At 36.3% G+C, this 21,367-nt stretch overlaps 1 protein-coding gene across 3 annotated transcripts in view; it reads right to left on the bottom strand.

The window, feature by feature from the left end:
* The window catches only part of PAN3 (poly(A) specific ribonuclease subunit PAN3), a 171,450-nt gene that overhangs the window by 109,394 nt on the left and 40,689 nt on the right, over positions 1-21,367 (bottom strand). For all 3 annotated transcript variants that reach the window (XR_007515085.1, XM_049867478.1, XM_049867477.1), the window contains exons 2-4: positions 15,053-15,174; positions 12,639-12,705; positions 11,000-11,070 (exon numbers count right to left, since the gene is read on the bottom strand). Coding sequence is in view for 2 of the 3 variants with exons in the window: in XM_049867478.1 (XP_049723435.1) it covers positions 11,000-11,070; positions 12,639-12,705; positions 15,053-15,174 (260 nt within the window). In the remaining variant the exon portion in view is untranslated. The remainder of the gene's footprint in view (positions 1-10,999; positions 11,071-12,638; positions 12,706-15,052; positions 15,175-21,367) is intronic.

Below are 21,367 nucleotides of genomic sequence, written 5' to 3'. Positions count from 1 at the left end.
AGAAAAGCTTTGATGTACAGTAAGGGTAACATAACCTTAATTAAGCTTTCACTAATTTAAAACTCATATTTTAGAAAACTCCTGAACTAAAGATTATCCCAACCCTATCAAAAAAGTGTAACACATCAAAGACTATTTACTGAACCAAAAGTACAACCTATCAAACAGGACTCATACAAAGAAACCTAAATTCCAGTCAGACACTTGAAAGCAATAAAACTACTGCTTTAAATGGTCTTCCATAACTCAGAGCCTTCACAAATTCAGACTCGCTTTTAACGCACTTATTACAATTATAACACAATTTCTTTTCTACAGAGTAGTACATTAAGCAGTATAGAAAAAAAGTTTGAAAATAAATCTACACAATAAAATGTTCAAAAATATAAAATAAATCCAATGTATTAATCCCCCCTCCAACAGCTCTGACTATGTAATTACGGTTCCTGTTTTTCCAAAGAGGAATTCATTACTCCTCTCCCTCTACTACACCCTCAAAAGACTTTAGCCTAAAAGTCTCTTAGGTATCTCGAAACACGTGCCATTACAGCCATTAGATTAAACTCTAATCCAAGAGTAAAACCTTCTATGTAATACCGAACCGAAAGACCTAAGCTATCAACACCATTTAAAACACCACCACAAGCAACAGAACGCAAAATGACATCTAAAAAGAGATGACAGCAATAGAAATCACGATGGTAGGGCAGAAAGATTATATACAGAAGTCTCACCGCATAGAACATAAATTATAGTAAAACCTCATCTGTAACCTAATTTCCAAATTATGTGAACTATTAATCATTCCTTGAAGAAAATAATGTTTTTTCAACTAGACATTTAAAAACTTACATTGTATGAGGAACTATTACAAGCACTTGAAATACAAAGATGAATTAAAAACACACCTTTTCCTCAAATGGAGAATACACTCTAGTAGGTAACAGAGACATACAAACAAAACATAACTTGTTGTGACTTATATGCACAGTAAGGCGTATATAATCAAGGTACCAGTAGGGCAGAGGCAAAGAAGACTACACAGAAAAGGCGACTGCCTGGGCAAGGCCACACTCAATTTCTAAGGCACTCCAACATCAAACCGTAACCTCCTCCATCCTTCTGCTTTAGAATGGAACCAGCATACCAGATGCGGAGAAATAAAATATCATGTCAAGGTACTAAGATATTTTGAGTGCAAGTGAATAAAAGGGTTTTTTTGGCTTTGTTTTTTAAATCAGGAAAATTATTTCCACAATAAATTATCAGCTGTAATGATCATAAAAGTGTTAATATTTAATTCAGCAAAAGTAATCAACATGTACCAGTCTTTGTTAAAATGCTTACTGACTTATTAACAAAAGGTTCCCTTTTGCTTTAATTTATATTTGTACACTTGCTTGGAAAACCTGGTGGTATAGTGGTGAACAGTTCAGCTGCTAATCAAAACGTTGGAAGTTTGAATCCACCAGGTGCTCCATGGAAACCCTATGGGGCAGTTCTACTCTGTCTTATAGGGTCACTATGAGTCAGAATCGACTTGATGGCAACTGATTTGGTTTTGGTTCTTACCCTTGCTTAAATTCAGTCTTGAAGCAGAATCCTCAGAAATGCTTTTTATTGTAACTGAACTTAAGCCAACATAGTAGTTAATCAAAAGTAAGGCACTATGCCAAGTACTTCATACCCACTGAGGTATTTATTACTACCATCGGTGAGAGAGGCCGTATTATTATACCCACTTTACAGATAAGTGAGGCTTAAAAGAGGTTAAGTAACTTGCCTGTGATCTCACAACTAACTTAAGATCTGACTCCAGAGCTAGTACTTTTAACTATGGTAGTGTGTCTCCAAATCAAAGAAGTATGCTTCATATTCTAAAATATTAAATCTTAATATTACTCTAGCTAATACTTAAATGATCAAATTCAAATTCCTAAATGAATCAATCTCTCTTTGAATCAAAATGGCATGGATAAGAGCAATGAGAAACAAAACATTCATTCATTCATTCAAAGAAATAAAATTAAGAAGCTCCACCTCCACATTTTCAAAATGCAAGAATAAATCTTGGGTATAAACAGAGTTGGGGGAAATTATATATCATTTTGGTTAAATTTAGCTTAAAGCTGAGGTTAATTTGTTTGTGAATGAGAATACTAAACCCATCTTTACTAATAATCTTTCTCCACCCGAACACTTCCCAGGAAAACAGGGATGAACCTGAGTAATGCCAAGTTCTCCACACTAGCTATTAAACACTCCGTAAGTCTAATGACAAGGGGAGAGTGTGACAATGCCAATCAGGTAATCTCAGAATCACCTACTAGTCCCTTGGTACAAACAGTAAATGCACCATGGTTTTACTAAACTATCATCCTTATGTAGGAGAACTCACTCAAAATCCCCAAAGCCATAAAACTAGACGATAACTATAGTCAACAGTACTAAAAGGCACACAAATTTCAGTTCACAGGTGTTTAAAAATGGTAAAGTGTCAAATGCCATACCATCCCACAAACACCTTAAGGGGGAAGAAAAAAAAAAGCCTCCAAAACAAAAATCTCTCATTGAGAGTTCTGTTTTAATCAATCAATACAGCAAAATTCCCTTGTAATCATGAATTTGGAGGCATCTTTCTTGACTGAACAAAAACAACCGGTCACTTCACATAAACTACCAATTAAAATGAAGAACAAAAAGAATACATGGTTGAACCCCTCATTTGAAACAACAAAATTTTAAATTTAATCTATTTTTTCCAAAGCCTGTCTTTATCTCTACTCAATCCTAGAAAGTCAATCTGGAATACTCTTAGCTGGAAAATAAAACCGTTTAGCTACAGCAAAATTGAGTCCTTTTCTATAGGAATTATCATAGTTTTTATCTAATGCTACTTATATAGCATTTAGGAAAATAGGCTGAACCTGGAGATAAGCAAAAGGAAGACAGTCACATTTCCACTGGTCAACTGAAATGCCCAGAACAGAGACCACACACAGCCACCTATTAAGGGAAGTTGATTACCATTGGGCATCAGCAATAAAAATGACAGTGGATCCAAATTAATTGCATAAAAACAATGGCAGTCTTCTCAATTTAAAGTCAGTAGCATCATACAGGGAATTACCATCTTATTTTAATGAAAGTTAGCTTAATATTTTTAACTTTTTTTTTAAAGATATTTAATGAAAGATAATTTGCGTTAAGTTAGGACATTTCAAAACCAACAGCATAAACGTTTGTGAAATTCAAGGCCAAAAAAACAAAATGAGAGGGAGGGAGTGCAACATCTGATAGAAGAAATTTAAATCCCCTAATATACAAAGGGAAACCCTGGTTGCATAGCGGTTAAGTGCTATATGGCTGCTAACCAAAGGATCGGCAGTTCGAATCAGCCAGGCGCTTCTTGGAAACTCTATGGGGCAGTTCTACTCTGTCCTGTAGGGTCGCTATGAGTCAGAATCGACTCGACGGCACTGGGCTTGGTTTTTTTTTTTTTTTTTGGTTTAATATACAAAGGGATCCCTGGTGCTCAGCGGTAAAGACCTTTGCTGCTAACCAAAAAAAAAGGTCAGCAGTTCTAATCCACCAGCCACTCTTTGGGAACTCTATGGGGCAGTTCTACTCTGTCCCATAGGGTCACTATGAGTAGGAATCTACTCGACAGTCAGTAATGGGTTTGGGGCTTTTTTTGTTTTTTTAACATACAAAGAGGAGCCCTGGAGATGCAGTGGTTAAGCACTCAGCTGCTAACCAAAAGGTCGGTGGTTCTAACCCACTAGCTCTACCTCGAGAGAAAGACATGGCAGTCTGCTTCCGTAAAGATTGACAGCCTTAGGAACTCTATGGGGCAGGTCTACTCTGTCCTATAGGGTGGATATAAGTTGGAATCAACTGGACAGCAACAGGTTTTAATACATAAAGAGAGGGCAATGGTGGCTCAGTGGTAGAATTTCTCGCCTTTCACGTGGGAGTTCGATTGCTGGCCAATGCACTCATATGCAGCCATCACCCATCTATCAGCGGGGACTTGCATGTTGCTACGATGCTGAAAACGTTCCAGTGGAGCTTCCAGACTAAGAGAGTAGGAAGAAAGGCCTGGCTAGTCTACTTTCAAAAATTAACCAATGAAAGCCCTATGGATCACAACAGTAGGCCCCTGTTGTATATGGGGTCGCCATGAGCCAGGGCCAACTTGAGGGCAGCTAACAACAACAATATACAAAGAGCTCTTACAATAATTAAAAAAAAAATAACGCAATAGAAAAATGAACAAAGGACACGAAAGAAACATCAGTGGCCAAAAACCGTAAAAGAGGTTCAACAGCACTAATCAGATTTAAAAAATGAAATTATTTTTTGGATACGAAATTAATAAAAGATGTTTATAACTCAATGTTTTCAAAGATGTAGAAAAACCAGCACCTATAAGCAGAAATACATATTTGTGAAGGATTTCTGGAAGGCTTTCTGTGAATTATCAAGAGGCTGCATATTCTTGCCCTAGAAAATTGTATTTACAGAAATTTACACTGATATAATCACCTAAGTAGAAAATGCAGCAGCCAAAAGGCCAGTCAGTGTTTTATCTCCTCCTCTCCATATTATCAGTGGCCTTTTCCTGTGCTACCTCCTCATTTTCCACTTTAGACAAGACTCACTCAGTTATCTTACCCTTCTCATTTTCCCTCATATAACGAGATTTTTGTTTTTCTCTGAAACATAAATAAATATTATCTTTATTATTCTAGGTAAGTAATTTGATTTCTCAAAACTTCCATCTCCCAATCTGTAATATGAAAACTAAACAGGATCTATCGAATTGTTGGGGTGATTAAATAATATAACAAAGTATAAAACATTTTTAACTTTTTAAAAAGAATCATTTAAGCTTAGCAGATTACCTGGAACTGATAAAGAAAATCACTGTGAATATTTTTTAAAAATCAAGTTTCTCTCTATCACTACATCTCAAAAAAACAAGACATGGATTTTTACCAAATTTGGAGGATATGTTTGAGAAGCTAACAGCTATGTTGGGAGGCAGCAAAAAATTAATAGGGGTAGCAGTCTGACCACTTTAAAGAAAAGGTGGGCATCCTCAGAGCAGCTCTTCCAGTGGGCAATTTTAATGCAGCCTGGCCAGGGTGAGTAGCAACAAAGATTTATTTAATAAGAGTTAAAAATTCCCAAGCAAGTTTGGGGTGATTTGGCTAACATTATGTATTTTTACCAATAATAGTGACCATATATTGGGCACTCTATGCCAGGCAACCTATCTCAGCCCTCAAAAGCAACCATACATCCCCCGCTGCCACTGAGTCAATCCCAACTCACAGCGACCCTACAGGACAGAGTAGAACTGCCCCATAGGGTCTCGGAGGAGCGGCTTGGTGGATTCAAACTGCTGACCTCTTGGTTAGCAGCCAAGATCTTAACCACTGTGCTACCAGGGCTCCATACACATTAGGTACTTAGTGTTATTATTCTCATTTTATAAATGAGGAAACAAAAAGGTTTATTAGAAGCTTAATGGTACAGAAAATCAGTGAAGAAACAAATTCAATTCAGGCTGTCTGGTGTCAAGACCAAACCCTAAAACTTAATCATTAATTCAATACTGCTGGGTTGTGACTATTCCTACTGCTTGCTTTTTGAGAGAAATAAAAACTCGCCAAGAGGATCTAAGCAAGCTGTCATCAGGAACCATCCGTGCTCCCCTGTCTATAGGAACTAAGATCCTAACAGCTCCACTAGTCTTCCTAAGGGACACGTATTTATCTTTAAGTCTAAAACCTCATCTACATCTGACTTAGGAGATAATACTGGAGTCTTTATTCCCTTTCCCTGTCCTTGAGTAGGACTCACAAAGACACATCAACTGGGCCCTGAGGTATAAAGACAACAGCTAGGACAATCTTGGAAAACATCTTTTAGGGCACCTTTCACATAAACAAATCATAAACAGCACAGAAGACCCACATACTTTCCACTCTTATCTTTTTTTTATTAGCATTTAGTGAATAGTAAGATTTGCTGGACCAGTGAAGACCCTCCTGATTGAAACCTGCACCAATGATTATTAAGAAAGACAATTTAAAATACAGAATCACAGTGATTTGGTGGTTGTTAGCCAACCTGTGGAAAGGTGAAGCTTTCAATGATTTCACCCATTTGTGATGTTAATATATGATGACTCTGTAACCTTCCTCAGACTTGGCCAGACATGGCTCTAGCAGCATGCTTCTCCATTTTCCCACATTTGTTCTGTAATATTCCTTGGACTTGTACAGACATGGCTGTGGCAGCATGCCTGTCCATTTCCTACTTTTGCCTCCTTGAATATATGCCAAATAATATTTTTCTTTTTGTGGTACTATAACTTTGTCCACTTCTACTTTTCTCTTCTTGAATATATGCAAAATAAAACTTTTCTTTTTATTTTACTATAACTTTGTGGTCATTTGACCCTAGAACACATCTATCTGGCTTAAGTTGGGATAGTACACACTCTAAAAGCTTGACAAGTGACAGAGGTGAATGAAGGTTCAGTCAACTCCAGTGAAGGAAAAACAGCTTTGAGAATATTAATTTAGGATTCTAAATATAATTTTCCATAGAAACATTACCATATAATATTCTTAGATAAAAGGCACTAATGTGGCTGACTTGAGAATCTAAACACTAAGTTTTTAAGTTTTTTGTGTATATTCTCATTATGTCTTTGAGAATATACATAAAGAACTTAAAAACAATTGGTTTACAACTGAAGTTTTAGGTGAAAATTTCCTTTAAATCCTCTGCTGCTGTTCAATATCTTCTTCGTTTTCTCTTTATCTTTTATTTTTCCTGAGATCAATACTTGATCTGATGTTCCAACAAGGGCCTAACCATGGCAGTGTTACAGAGGTTACTCACACTCCCCACTGCCTCTGCTATAAAGTTATCCACATTCACTTCTGCTTTCTCCCTCAGAGAGCCCTACAGCAACGCTCTCAGTTTATTACTCCGTATTTCGTCGCCTAGAGTAGAAGGTAGAAGTCAACTTTCAAAGGCTTTAAAACAGAAATGCTACGATGAAATTTTTAAATGTTAGGCAGAAAACATAACATACATGCCTTTTAGTATGTTCTGTAGTAAAGACAGAGAGAGGGATGAGTGCTCTTAAGATACAGAAGAGTGGGAAGGGGAACCCAAACTGGGTTCAAACAAAGAAGAGAGCAGAAAAAGTACTGCTAGTAAACTTTTATCTCAAGCAAAACAATCCAGAACTGGTCCTCCACCACCTATATCGCCTCCCAAATTAGCAAATGAGCCAGCCCCTTTTGATCCTACTTCCCTCCTTCTAACAAAGAACTTTCAAATCAAGCACAGAAGAAACAAACATGATATAGTTCAGAAATCTTTGCTGCCCAACCCCAAAGATCTTAACTTGTTATCATATCCTAAAAAATAATTACAAAAGTGAAAATCTGAATGTGGACTGAAACCTCATATTAAAGTAAAACTAACCAAAGAAATGTAAATGACAGGGACCAGAGCCTTTTTCCTTTTTTTTTGCTTTAGTGGGGGTAGGGGAAGAAGCTGAAAAGGAAAATACCTAGGTGACTGAAAAAGAGGGTGAAGAAGGCCATCAGCCAAAAAAGATACAAAAGGGGAAGCTAGGAATGTGAGATGCAAATTTTGAAGGCTTCTCATCTTTGACTAGGATTTGCATCAACCGTAAGTGGGTGCCCTGCATAAACTCACAGTTTAGCAAGAATAGCTAGCAAGATTTCACAGCACTAAATCACTTCATTTATGAACACCTGCATTTAAAGCTCTAACTCTGTTATAGATACGTGGCTCCCAAAGGATTCCTTACCGATCACTGTACTGCTTGTCTAAATCACATTTGTGATTCACAGTGACTTGTCTTTTTCTGTCACATCAATGCTCAATTTTAACTTTACCTATCTTGCTGTTAAGACTTCCTCACACATTAAACGCTAGTCTATTAACTGTCATTTTTTAAGAGTCAAAGAAAGTCATCTCCTGTGTCTGGGGGGTGCTTAACTCTTCCACATAATACACAGACATAATTCAATTTCTTCCACCACCACCCTTGGTCAAGAATAGCTACATAAATTTTTATTCTATTTATCAAATTACACATTCCTAACTTGGAAAATGTGGGCCCTGAGGTCTATTTTCAGTGTACAACTGCTCGAGAAGTTTTTTACATATCTCACAACAATAATGCAACACAGATGAATGGCAATGAACCTCTCTGCATCGTCTTTTATATCCCACACTTGAACAAATTTCTAAAGATAACAAGGCCCTTAGCTGTACTTTCTTAGCTTATGTACGATACTCAGAAGAAGAGAAATAATTTACTGAATTTCCTACCTCTAACCAAGCAGTATCTTCTGCCTAGGTATCTCTGCTTCTCCATGTTCCTCATCAAAACATCCATCTCAAACATCTCTCTTCCACAAACTCCTGGATCTAGGGAATTCTCTGTTACTCAGCAATTGCCAGATATTTAAATTGGCACTAAATGACATGCTGCTCTTGAAATGTTCTCTGGTAGGTTCAGGTACTGCCTCTCCAATTAGATTTGAGGGACGCACAGAAAACATCAGTCTTTTCTTTTAGAATTTCCACACAGCACATAGCAAAACTGTCTATAATTAAGGCACTTGATGGATCTGGTCCTAATAATTCACATACCCCGCAGGTAAAAACCAGTATATGTGGCCCAGGGATTGGCCCAACTGAGAGATTTCAAAAATGATTTACCTAACTAGCTATGGAACAGTAGTAAGTAGAGCCTAACTACCTGTTCTCAGGTATTATGAAATCAAAAGTCGCTAAACTAGCCAGCTTAGATAAATCTGAAATTATAATATTTACATGACTTTGAGTTATGAATTACTTTCCCTAAAACTACATCATGAAATAGACATTATGGATTGCTTTAACAAAAGAAAAATGGGCAGTTTTCATCTGCTTTCAATTCCCAATGTGCCAAGAGTATTTCTAATATGAAGAGATTATAAGCCCTCTCAATTCAACCTTTAACAATTCTAAAATACATGTAACCTGCAGCCACCAAGATTTCTAGCAATATAGCTCGCTAATGAAAAAAACTACATATCCCTAGAGCATACACAATTTTAAATGTAAACAGCGAGAAAATATGGTCCTTCAAAGCTATACTACATGAACCATGAATTTCTAGGTAGAGACTGACTTTTGGATGCCTTCAATAAGTTTTAGAGATGAAAGGTGCCATAGCGATTATCCAGGCCACACTCATCATTTTACAGATGGGAGACTGCAGCCTCGAAAGTTAGCCCAAAGTCACAAAGGAGAGATCCAGGACCTCAAAAACCGCAGCAGAGTGTTTATTTCGCTACATTCATCTGCTCCATTAGGATATACTTTAACATCTTTCCAAATATTGATGTTGTACTTCAAATAACATTTCCTTTTATTATTTTGCTTTAATAAAATAAATTTACAAAGAACAGGCACTGTATTTTCCTTTCTAATACCCAGAAATTTCTACTATTTTCTCAAAAATAAATGCCAGTAGCTTGCTCTTGCATTCCACCAATGCTTATATTAGTCAACATTTTTTAGTATAAATTTACCATTCTAGCTTATTTTCTATTCATACATCAGAAATGCTACATATTACAGTTAACTGATTACTATTTTAAAGATGTGAAAAAGCCACCGGAGGTGGCCTAAGACTAATTAAAGACTTTTTCTTATTCCCTACGCTAAACAGCTCCAGGTAATCTGACTTCCAGGTGGTATCTGCTTTTCAGCTTTTTACTGTTTCCTTGCGTATCAACAGGCTTTGTCTACCATCACTTCTCACTACCATCACTGGCCTGCCTGTGTCCAACTGTACTTCTAACCTATGGATTTAGAAACTAAATATTCCAATGTACTAGAACAGTATTCAAAGTAAGAGTAAACCTGTTTCTGGTGAGAGCCTATTAAGAAGTCTATAAAATCAAACCTATACATTTTAGTTTATCAATTCTAGTTGCTAAAAATTGTTTTATAATTATCTCCTGTTCTCATCAACGTTTTAAAATGGAGCTAATACGAGGTACATGAGGTGTCAATGTAATTTTATCTGTTCCACAGAATTTTTTTTTTGTCTTGAGAATATCTAGCCTTCGTAAATTTTATTTTATACTATCTTCTGATCAGATTCTTTCTGAGCACATTTTAAGCTTATATCTAAGTTTTTCTAAAATTAATATCCTTTTATCCTGGATCTTTCTTCCATTACTTAGGAAATCAAATGCCCAACTTTATAGTAATTTCCGCCAAGCTTTAAAACCTCCTGTACAAACGTTAGCTGCTACTGATCCTAACCAAAAAGACCATCTTCTCTAAGATGATTATTACTATTAAAATAATGTTTCTCATTAACACTCAAAGACCTCTATAATAAAGTTTTCATTTCTGCCACAGAATCAGTCCCTATAAAATACCCCAAAAATCTATATTGCTCTATTAGATCTCAATTCCAAACAAAATTAAATTTTGAATACGAAGAAATGTTTAATTTTGTTTTTAAGCAGTTGGGCCAATTATGAAAAAAAAAAAAATTAGGGGAGAATCTTTGAAATCTAGACAAAACAGTCAGAAAATAAAACATGATATATATACCTACAATGGGTTGCACTAACAGCAACACCAACCACGACATTAAGTTAGATGCTATCCCCAAAACAAAATACATTAAGATTAAGAAAATGGACAAAAGCAGTCACACTCCATCCCTTCATATAAAACTCTCTATTCCATGATCTTAAAAATAAATAAATAAATAAAATTCCGCATATGAGATACCTAAGGAAAAAGAAAAACATCACCTTTCATAAAAAGCTCTTCCCACACTTAAGAGAATATTGACATTATGTAGGTAATGATCCCAACACCACTATATTCCATTTAATTTCACCTAACTTTCAGTTTCACCTACCTTCCTTCTCTGAGAGATGTTGAGGGCACCAAAGTCATTAAACAAGGATGACGCAGGTGAAGTTACAGCATCTGGAAGGTAAGTTATAGAAGTTTCCAAAGAGACAACTCAGGTAACCCACAAATCTAATAAATGACAATGCCTATAATAATAAAAAGCATATGCCAGAGTATGAATTAAACTCAGCGTCTCATACGCTGTTGATGTTCAAATGTGTTTTCTTAGTGAGTAAAATACAAATCAGAGAATACCTCATTCAGCCAGTGCTCAGTACATACCTATTAAGAAGCTACACGGATTAGGATCTTTGCTTAGAACCAATAAATTTTTAAAGATGAGACTATTAAATGTTTCAAAACGCAAGAATGAAATCCAAGTATTTTACAAGTTCAAAGTTCTATCACTCTGCCTTCAGAAGTTACAAACCAAATCACATCTGTAAGTTGTCACTTACTTTACAAATGAAAAGTTGTTGAAAAGGTAAGCATGTGATATGCTGTAACATTTTATCCTCATTTCTGAGCTTTAATCTTATGTTTATCAGTCTCATTAAATTATCTGTGAAATCTTTAAAAATGTATTAAATGCACCCATCTAAAGGAACCCTGGATCACTTCATAATGCAGTACACACAGATTACTGTTTCATTTCTCTGGTTTTTTTCTTCCTGGATTTTCATGATCTAGTCTTTCATGAGAATTATCATATATTAATTTACAGTATTAATCTGATATTAGTATTTAGCTCAATGTTAAATAACTAATCACGCAATGTGAAAGAAGTTAATAAAGTAGCAAGATATAAAAATATTTTTATAATTCATATACTTAAAGCACTTAAAATAGGTACTATTATTTATTTCTTACATTAGCTTTGATAGCATTTAGAGGTCACCATTTGAAGTATACAGGAATGCTAAAAAGATTATAATGTTACAAACTAGTTTTAATAGTATTATTCAATATTAAAATGTTGCTTTTTGATAGCAAAATAAAAAAAAGTTGAAATTTCCAGATAGTGATGGAGGTTTGATACACACACACATAAAGTATCTATTTAAATTATTAAAGTACAAGTTCTTATTCTCACCATTATTAGTAACTGTGAACACATTTTACAGGTGTAGTGTACTAGTGGCTCAATTGTTACATATTTAGTAAAAACTATCCTTGAGTATTTATTTTTAAAATGAGATACAGAAAGATATCTGGAAATTCTATAACAAAAGATTTAAAAATATTCACAATCTTTGAACAATTCCACTCTAACATATTCAAAAGAAATAACCCAATATACGAACAAAAATTCACACACATAGCCCACTGGAATATAACAGCTTTAAAAAAAAACAGGAACAAAGTTAACTACGAAACAAAAACATGGAATTCAATTTATAACAATGGAGAAGCACTCGTGATATAATAGTGTGTTTACTATGATACGTGTGTGTGTATATATATACACACACACAGAGACTGAGATATAAAAAATGAGAAAACCTAAATCTAGTAGTTATATCTCAGTGGGAAAATAGATAATTTTTAATTTTCTTCTTTATTCTCCTCTATATTTTCCAAAATTTCTACAATGGGTTTGTACTGACTTTAGAGTCAGAGAAGAGCAAAACGATTAATCTTACCATGGCCTGCATATGGCTTGGCACTGTCATTTAGAAGGCTTGGGGAGCTGCTACTATTAGTCATTCTCTGCAAAATAAAATATATATACATTGTATTACTGAGGAATCCAGAATTAATTGTACTCAATCAATTAAATTAAGGCTGACTAACACTCTTTGCTTCTTCCCCTCCAATCCATCTTTCTTTCATATTACTGACAAACTCATCTTCCTATAAACGCTGTTTGGATCACCTTCCAAAAACTCCCTACAACACATCAAATGAAAATGTAACTGACTAGCCTGTTATTTAAAGTCAAAGCTGCAGACCTATTTTGAATTCCATTTCCATAACTTATTAGCCCGGGCAAGGTGCATAACTTCTAAGTTTCCTTAGATATCTCATATTCCTAGAATAATATGATTCCTTAAAGGAATATAAAGCTCCTTATATTCCTGGAATATAAATTCCAATATCCATTCAAGAGATAGTGACCTATATAAATTACATAAACTGACTATGTATAAAGTCATTAAATGCTCTAATATCCTCTCCCAATGTGTATCATCATCCACCTTAGAGATCCTATAAAATTGGGTTACTCTCTGTTCTCTAAATATGTCCCATGCTTTCTTGCCTTACTCCATACCCTCTATGGTTTCTCAATCCTGGAAGGTCCTTCATCCCATGCCTACAAGTCCTTGTCTCATATATGGTATCTCACTCAATGCCGTGAAAAGTGTTACCCATTCTTGATTCAAATTCCAGCTCTGGCTTTAATTCTGTAACCCTGATCCCAGCCACTCAACTTCTTAGGTTCAATTTCTATGTAGTTTTTTAAATGGGGGGTGGGGGGGTGTCTAGAGGTGATTTAAATACAAGAATACATATGAAAAGTACCTGAAATTGTGGCTCGCACAGTGGGTAGTCAAAAAAATGTATAACTATACATAGTTAAATTGTTCATTAAAAAAAAAAAAGGCATTTTTTTTGGCTGTACATGTTTACTTACATGCTTATAATTCAAATGGCTCATAGTGTGCCTACCCACATGAAACCTGTTTTTATGTAAATAAAAGTTAAAATCATATAGAAAAGCACTGGCTTCCTATAAACCCTTAAAATCAGTCCACCTTGAAATTTAAAAACCCCACTTATATTTAAATAGCTTACTGTAATTATTGTAGGAGCCCTGGTGGCACAGTGGTTAAGAGCTCGGCTGCTAACCAAAAGATCAGCAGTTTGAATCCACCAGCTTGGAAACCCTATGGGGCAGTTCTACTCTGTCCTCTAGGGTTGCTATGAGTTGGAGTCAACTCGAAGGCAACAGGTTTGGAGTTTTTTGGGGTTTTATTATAATTATGCAGGAGAAAGATGTAGCAATCTGCTTCCATAAAGACTGCGGCCTTGGAAACCCTATGGGACACTTCTATTCTGTTCTGTGGGGTTGCTATGAGTCAAAATGGACAGGACGGCAATGGGTTTGGTTTTTGGTTTTACCGTAATTATAGAGAAAGCCATCCAAAGTAGTGCATCACAGAAACAAGAAAGGACAATATATCATCTGTATTATGACGGCAGTTTTCCAATTAACAACAGTGGAATATTTTCCAATTTTATTGCAATTCTACAAAGTTCTGCCTTTCCAATCTAAAAAAAAAAAAATGCAAACAAAAATGCCTCAACAGTACACGCAGTCATGTAACAAAGCAAAGCAAAGCAAGTTGGTAAAAAGAACAAAGCAGGTGAAATAAACAACTCAAAGACATACACTAATGTAAAAGGTCCCTCAAATATTGTGGCTTTAAATTTAGGGGCAATGAAAATAAAAATCTTCTGGACTAGAACTTAAGAAAGAACTAGACAGTAAGGTAGTGCCATCGAGTAGTGGAAATTAAAATTTTAAGCCAAATAAAACAAAACCAGCAACATGCTTTTATATGTAAAGGCTAATGCTGAAACAGCACACAGGGCACTAGTCACCTGCAGTGGTAAGTAGCTGCCCCTAGGAAGGTTAACTGAGAACAGGGTCAACAGGGTCAGAGACGGAAGGAGATTCACTCTTCACCATATACCCTTCTGTAACTGTTAACTTTTATAACATATGTATGCATTATCTACTGAAAAAGTAAATTAAAAACTTCTATAATCGCTACTAAGTTTAAGTAATATACACGCAAAACATACAGAGGAGTGGCATTAGTACAGCCCCTCTACACTCTCTGCTGCCAACCCACCCCAATCTCCATCCTTGAAAGCTCTCATTGACTCCAACTCTACAGGACACGGCTCACCTATAGCCTGTCTACCTCAACAACTCCTAAAATTCTGCTTCCTGCTCAACAAATTCGGGAATAAATCAAGACCCTACATGTCCTGTGCCCCAGGAATAAACCTCACTATTTAGTGGAATATAAATTCATATTAATAATACCTGCATCAAAGGATATTTTGTTTCTACGGGGCTTCCAAACCCATTGACTCCAATAAAGCTGGTGCTGAAATAGGAATCCGTGAGACCAGTATCAGCTAAAGCACCTCCATCTATGCCAGGAACTGAAAGAAAAGGAAAAGTCAAGTATTCAATATTAGTTAAGAAGACAAAACATTCAATCTCTGTGTTCGTAAATAACTTTTAAAGTCTCATATCTTTGTCATAGTTATTTATAATTACCTGTTCGTAAACAAAAGGCAGCATCAAAAAAAAAAAAAGGTTAACTCTAAAAACATGTTAAACAGTGCTCAAGTTGACTAATTTTTTCCCACAGAGGTAGTAATTTATTTTCTATTACTTGCTTAGCAGCCACAAAAACAACATGAAGAAACCACACTTGTATTTCCAGTTTCCTCAACAAGTTTTTCTCCTTTAACTGAGCAGAACGGCAGTAGAATATAAACCACTGCAATGTCTGCTGTGAATCTTCATAAGGTAACAGGCAAGCTTCTCAGGACTGTTTCTCATAAAACATCTCACAAAAGAGACCGGTTGTCTCACGCTAACTTATAACTCAGGAAAAACAATTCTGCAGAGTTAGCAAGACGATGTAGTTCAGGAGCACTGAGAGCTCTGCGTTGATTTTAAGGGAAGATAATAGAAAGACTGTAACTAACATGGCAGTACATCATATCAACAAAGTATTGGGCAATGTGTTTATTATTATTTTTAATATTGTATTTTTGGTGAAAGTTTTACACAGCAAGTTAGGAGGTTCCCATTCGACCATTTTCACACAAATTGACCAAAGACATTAGTTACATTTTTCACATTTTGTCAACACTCTTTTTGCATTCCGTTTGTTTCATTTCCATCCAGTGCTCCAGTTTCCCTACCCCGTTATCTTCTCATCTTTGTGTTACAGTAAATGTCAACATTTTGCACTTGTACAGATGGTTTTTTAGCAAAGCACTGATCTAATGGGTAATATCCCCTTTATTTTTATGTGTCACTCTGCCTTTCTGCTAAAAGATGACCTCAGGGGATAGTTTTGGCTGAAGGTTTAACTGAAGATTTAAAGAGTGTCTCAGGGCAATAGTCTCAGGAATTCTCTGGTCTCAGGTGGTCCAGTTAGCCTGCTGTCTTCAATGGACGTATGTGTCTACCCACACACAGCTGTATTTACACGTACATACAGATACTTCTACCTGTTCTCACATATGTATACACCTGTACCTACCTGACTCATCCAGAAACCCTGGTGGCATAGTGGTTAGAAGCTATGTCTTCTGCTAACCAAAAGGTCAGCTACTATAGAGTCGCTACGAGCCAGAATCGACTTGACTGCAATGGGTTTGGGTTTTTTTGTTTGGTACCTACCCGTACACATGTTTGCCCATACCCATCCATATGTGATTCTAGACTATTTGGTCTTTGTTGGAGTTGCTGCCATCTTACGTATGTCAAATTCTTTAACACAGTCATCTCTTTGTCATGAGCACTTCTCAGCAACATCATTTACTTTGGTCATGCTGTGCTCACTATACCCACACCTGGTGTCACTTTTCCCATCACCAAGAGTAACAAGTATCTATGGTCTAAAGTATGCTGCCCCTTCCACCCCCTGGTAACCACCAATGAACACTGCTCTCTTTATATTGGTCTATTCTTGTCTTCTTATAAAAGGATCATGCAAAATTTGTCCTATGTGCTTGACTTATTTTATTTAGCATTATGCCCTCCAGGTCCATCCAGGCTATAGTGTTTTGCAGACTCATCATTGTTCTTTATGGTTGCACAGTACTCCATTAAATGTATGTACCACATTTTGCCTATCCATCCGCTGATGGGCACACTTCAGTTGTTTCCACTTTTTCTGCTATTGTGAATAAAGCTCTAATGAACATAAGTGTGCATATATCCGTTTGTGTCATTACTTTCAGGTCTCTAGGGTATATGCCCAGGAGTGGGATTGTTGGATCATAGGATAGTTCTATTTCTATTTACTTGAGGAAGTACCATACCATTTTCCATACTAGTTGTACCATTTCACGGTCCCAAAAGGAATGGATAAGGGTTCCAATCTCCCCATAGCCCCACGAACATTTGTTGTTGTCTGTTTTGTTTTTTAATCAGTACTATTTGAGCTGAGGTGAGATGGGCATCTCATTAGAGAGATTTGCAGCTCTCTAAAGGATAATAATCGTGAGCATCTTTTCACGTGTATGTTCGCTGCTTGGATGTCCTCTTTGGTGAAGGTTTGGGCAATGTGTTTTAGATGTTACTTCCTGGCAAGTACTTGGCATGCAGCTCTCTTTTAAACTTCTAGTTTAAAAATACAAAGCCTTTTACTTTACAAATCAACTGAGCTGCAAATAAGATTGTCCTCCTCTGCCCATTTACAATAGCATCTAAAAGAATAAAATATCTAGGAATAAATTTAACCAGACTTGTACACTGAAAACTATAAAACACTGCTGAAGAAATGAAAGGGCTAAATAATTAGACATGCCATGTTCATGGACTAGACGACTTAATGTTGTTAAGACTGCAGTACTACACAAAGCAACGACAGATTTAATGCAATCTCCATCAAAATTGCAACTGCATTTTACAGAAATGGAAAAGCCAACCCTTAAATTGATATGGAATTGCAAGAGGTCCTGAACAGACGAAACAATCTTGAAAAAGAAGACAAAGCAGGAGGTCCCACACTTCCCCATTTCAAAATGTACTATAAAGCTACAGTAATCAAAGCAGTGTGGCACTGGTATAAGTACAGACACATAGAACAAGGGAACAGAATTGAGAGCCCAGAAATAACCCGTACGTCTATAGTCAACTGATGTTCAACAAGGGTGCCACGTCTGTTCACGTGCAGCCTAGTCTCTTCAGCAAATCATGCTGCTGCAACTGCACCGTCTCATGCAAAAGAAGGGAGCTGGATTCACACCTCACACCATCTATAAAAATTCACTCCAAATGAAGCAATGACCTAAAATAAGAACCAAAATCATAAAACTCTTCTAAGAAAACATAGCAGTAAAGCTTCAAGACCTTGCTTTTGACAATAGATTCTTAGCTATAATAATAAAAGCACAAGCAACAAAAGAAAAAACAGATTAAATTGGACTTCATTAAAATTAAAAACTTTTGTGCACTGAAGCACTATCAGCAAAGTAAAGAGACACCATACAGAATGGGAAAAACTAATTGAGAGCCATGTATGTGATAAGAGTTTACTATCCAGAATATATAAAGAACTCCTATAACAGAACAACAAAAAGACAACCCCCATTTTTAAAATGGCCAAAGGCCTTAAAACACATTTATCCAAAGCTATGAAATGGCCAACAAGCACATGAAACAATAGTAAACATCATTAGTCATCAGGAAAACACAAAATAAAACCACAATGAGATACCACTGCACGCCCACTGACCAAACCAGACCAGGCCAACTGCCACGGAGTCAATTCCAACTCATGGCGACCCTATGTGTCAGGGAACTGTGCTCCATAGGGTTTCACTGGCAGCTATTATCATACTACTATCATCATAAAGGAGACACTTACTATTATCATAAAGGAGTCCCTGGATGGCATAAACAGTTAAGCACTCAACTACTAACTGTAAAAGTGGGCAGTTCGAACCCACCCAGAGATGCCTTAGAAGAAAGGCCTGGCAATCTACTTCCAAAAGGTCACAGTCTTGAAAACCCTATGGAGCACAGTTCTACTTTGAAATACACAGGGTTACCATGAATCAGAATTGACTTGATGGCAACTGGTTTTGGCTTTTTTGTTTTTTGCTTTTAATATGAGAAAAAGGTCCCCTCTGGTGCAAACAGTCTGCACTTGACTAGTAACCTAAAAGCTGGCAGTTCATGGCCTAACCAAGTTGACACATATTTTTGAGGGATATGATTCAATCCATGACATACATATTTTACCACAATAAATTTTCTAAAAAAAAATTTTTTAAAAGACTGTCCCCTTCTGGTCAATCACTGAGAACCACCCTACCCCAACTAGAAGCAAACTACAAAAGTGCTAACAGATGGATGCAGGATCTACTTGGAAAGCAAACTGAGGTAATTTTTATTTTCTTCTTTTTTTTTTTTAAACTTATTTCCCCAAGTGACCACAATGAAAATACATTACTTCTGTAATTAGAAGAAAATTATTTTTAATGGCCCAAATATTTTTCAAATTACTACACTTGAGATGTGGCTGAAGAAAATAATCAAAAGCAAACAAAAATTTATATCCTAGGATATTCATTAGAGTATTACTTTAATAACAAGAAATTAGAAACTATGTGAAATACCCAACAGAAGAATGACTATGAAAATCCCAAAATATCTATACGAAAAACTTCTATTAACAATAAAAAATCATGCTAATTAACATCCAGGATTTTTTAAAAAATACCCCAGCAAAGCAAAACAAAAACTAAAGACAAACCAAATAAGACTGACAAAACGTTGACCGTTGTTGAAACTGGGTGACAGGTCTAAGGAATTACTATACTATCCTCTCTACTTTCATGAAAGTTAACATTTTTCTACAATAAAAGGATATAGAAAATGACTAGGAAGGCTAAATAATGCTTTGTGTTACAATCATTGCCAGTGTGAAGTGAAAGGGGAACACAATTTTATTTCTAGTGTCATACAGTACCAAAATAGGAGCTTTGGTGGTGCAGTGGTTAAGCACCCGACTGCTAACCAAAAGGTCAGTGGTTTAAATCCACCAGTTGCTCCGCAGGAGAAATGTGTGGCAGTCTGCCTCAGTAAAGATTTACAGCCTTGGATCCCACTTTGATGAGTGGTCTCTCGGGTCTTAAAAGCTTGCAAGCAGCCATCTAAGATGCATCAATTGGTCCCAACTCACTTGGAGAAAAGAAGAATTATTGAGGAACATCAAAGACATGAGAAAAACATTAACCCAAGAAATGAAAGGACCACATAAACCAGAGACTTCACCAGCCAAAGGCTCCCTCCATCAGCCAGAGATCAGAAGGACTAGATGGTGCCCGGCTACCACCAATGACCACCCTGATAGGGAACACAACAGAGAGTTCCTGCAGGAGCGGGAGAAAAGTGTGGAGCAGAACTCAAATTTACGTAAAAAGGCCAGACTGAATGGTCTAAGACTAGAGGAACCGCCGAAACCACGGCCCCTGGATGCTCTGTTAACCTAGAACTAAAACCATTCCCAAAGCCTGCTCTTCAGACAAATACTAGACTGGACTACAAAATAATACTCATGAAGAGTATGCTTCTTAGTTCAAGCAGATACACAAGACCAAATGGGTGGCTCCTGTCTGGAGGCAGGATGAGACTGCAGGAAGGGACAGGAGTTGGTCAGATGGACACAGGAAACCTGGGGTGGAAAGGGGGAGTGTGCTGTCACATTATAGGGATTGCAACCAGTGTCACATAACAATATGTGTACACATTTTTGTATCAAAAATTAACTTGAGCTATAAATTTTCACCTGAAGCACAATGAAAAATATATATATATATATACATATTTATAGCCTTGGAAGCCCTATGGGGCAGTTCTACTCTGTCCTGTAGGGTTGCTATGAGTCAGAATTCACTGGACAGCAATGGGTTATTTATAGAACCAAATTTTAACAATCTGACCCTATATGGTTGAAGGGAAAAGAGGTAAGTCTTTGTCCCTTCGATTTTTCTGTAATGTTGCTTATTTTCATAAAAATAATGATGGTGACAGAGAAATCCACAAGGGGAGAAGTTCCTCCATTCCATCAAAATCCTACGGCATCTACTCTTCACCTTCTCCTAATAAATTAGAATGATTAATTCAAAAGAGAGTACAGTTCTAGACTCAAATTATGTTTTAATACAGCAGTTTTATTTCAAACCAATTTTCTCTCTTCTAGGACTATAATCGAACATGCCAGAATTCAGGTATCTATAATCAACGTCTTCTTACATTTTAAGCTCCTTGAAAGCAAGATCCATTGGATTAAATAAACACATAAGCACAATAAAATATCTATAAAACAAATGAATATTAATCTATTGTCAGAGGACAATAAAGCAATCATCTTATAAGCTTTGCATTTTTTAATAAAATATCTTATCATTAAGAAATAGAATTTGTCCTAATATAGAAGCAAATTTCTGTTAGTGAGTTTTACCCAACAAACTATATTAAAATTAGTTTACATTCCTTTAGGATACAGAACTTTTCGATAGAAGAAAATCTCATGCTCCCTACCAGAGGAACTTCTGCCTGAACTTAACAAAAAAAGGGGGAATGGGGACTGCATCCAGTAAC

This window comes from Elephas maximus, chromosome 23 (assembly GCF_024166365.1).
Source record: "Elephas maximus indicus isolate mEleMax1 chromosome 23, mEleMax1 primary haplotype, whole genome shotgun sequence".
In the NCBI taxonomy this organism is placed as follows: Eukaryota; Metazoa; Chordata; class Mammalia; order Proboscidea; family Elephantidae; genus Elephas; species Elephas maximus.
The sequence above is the reverse complement of the archived record's forward strand: the minus strand, read 5'-3'. Positions and strand labels throughout refer to the sequence as shown.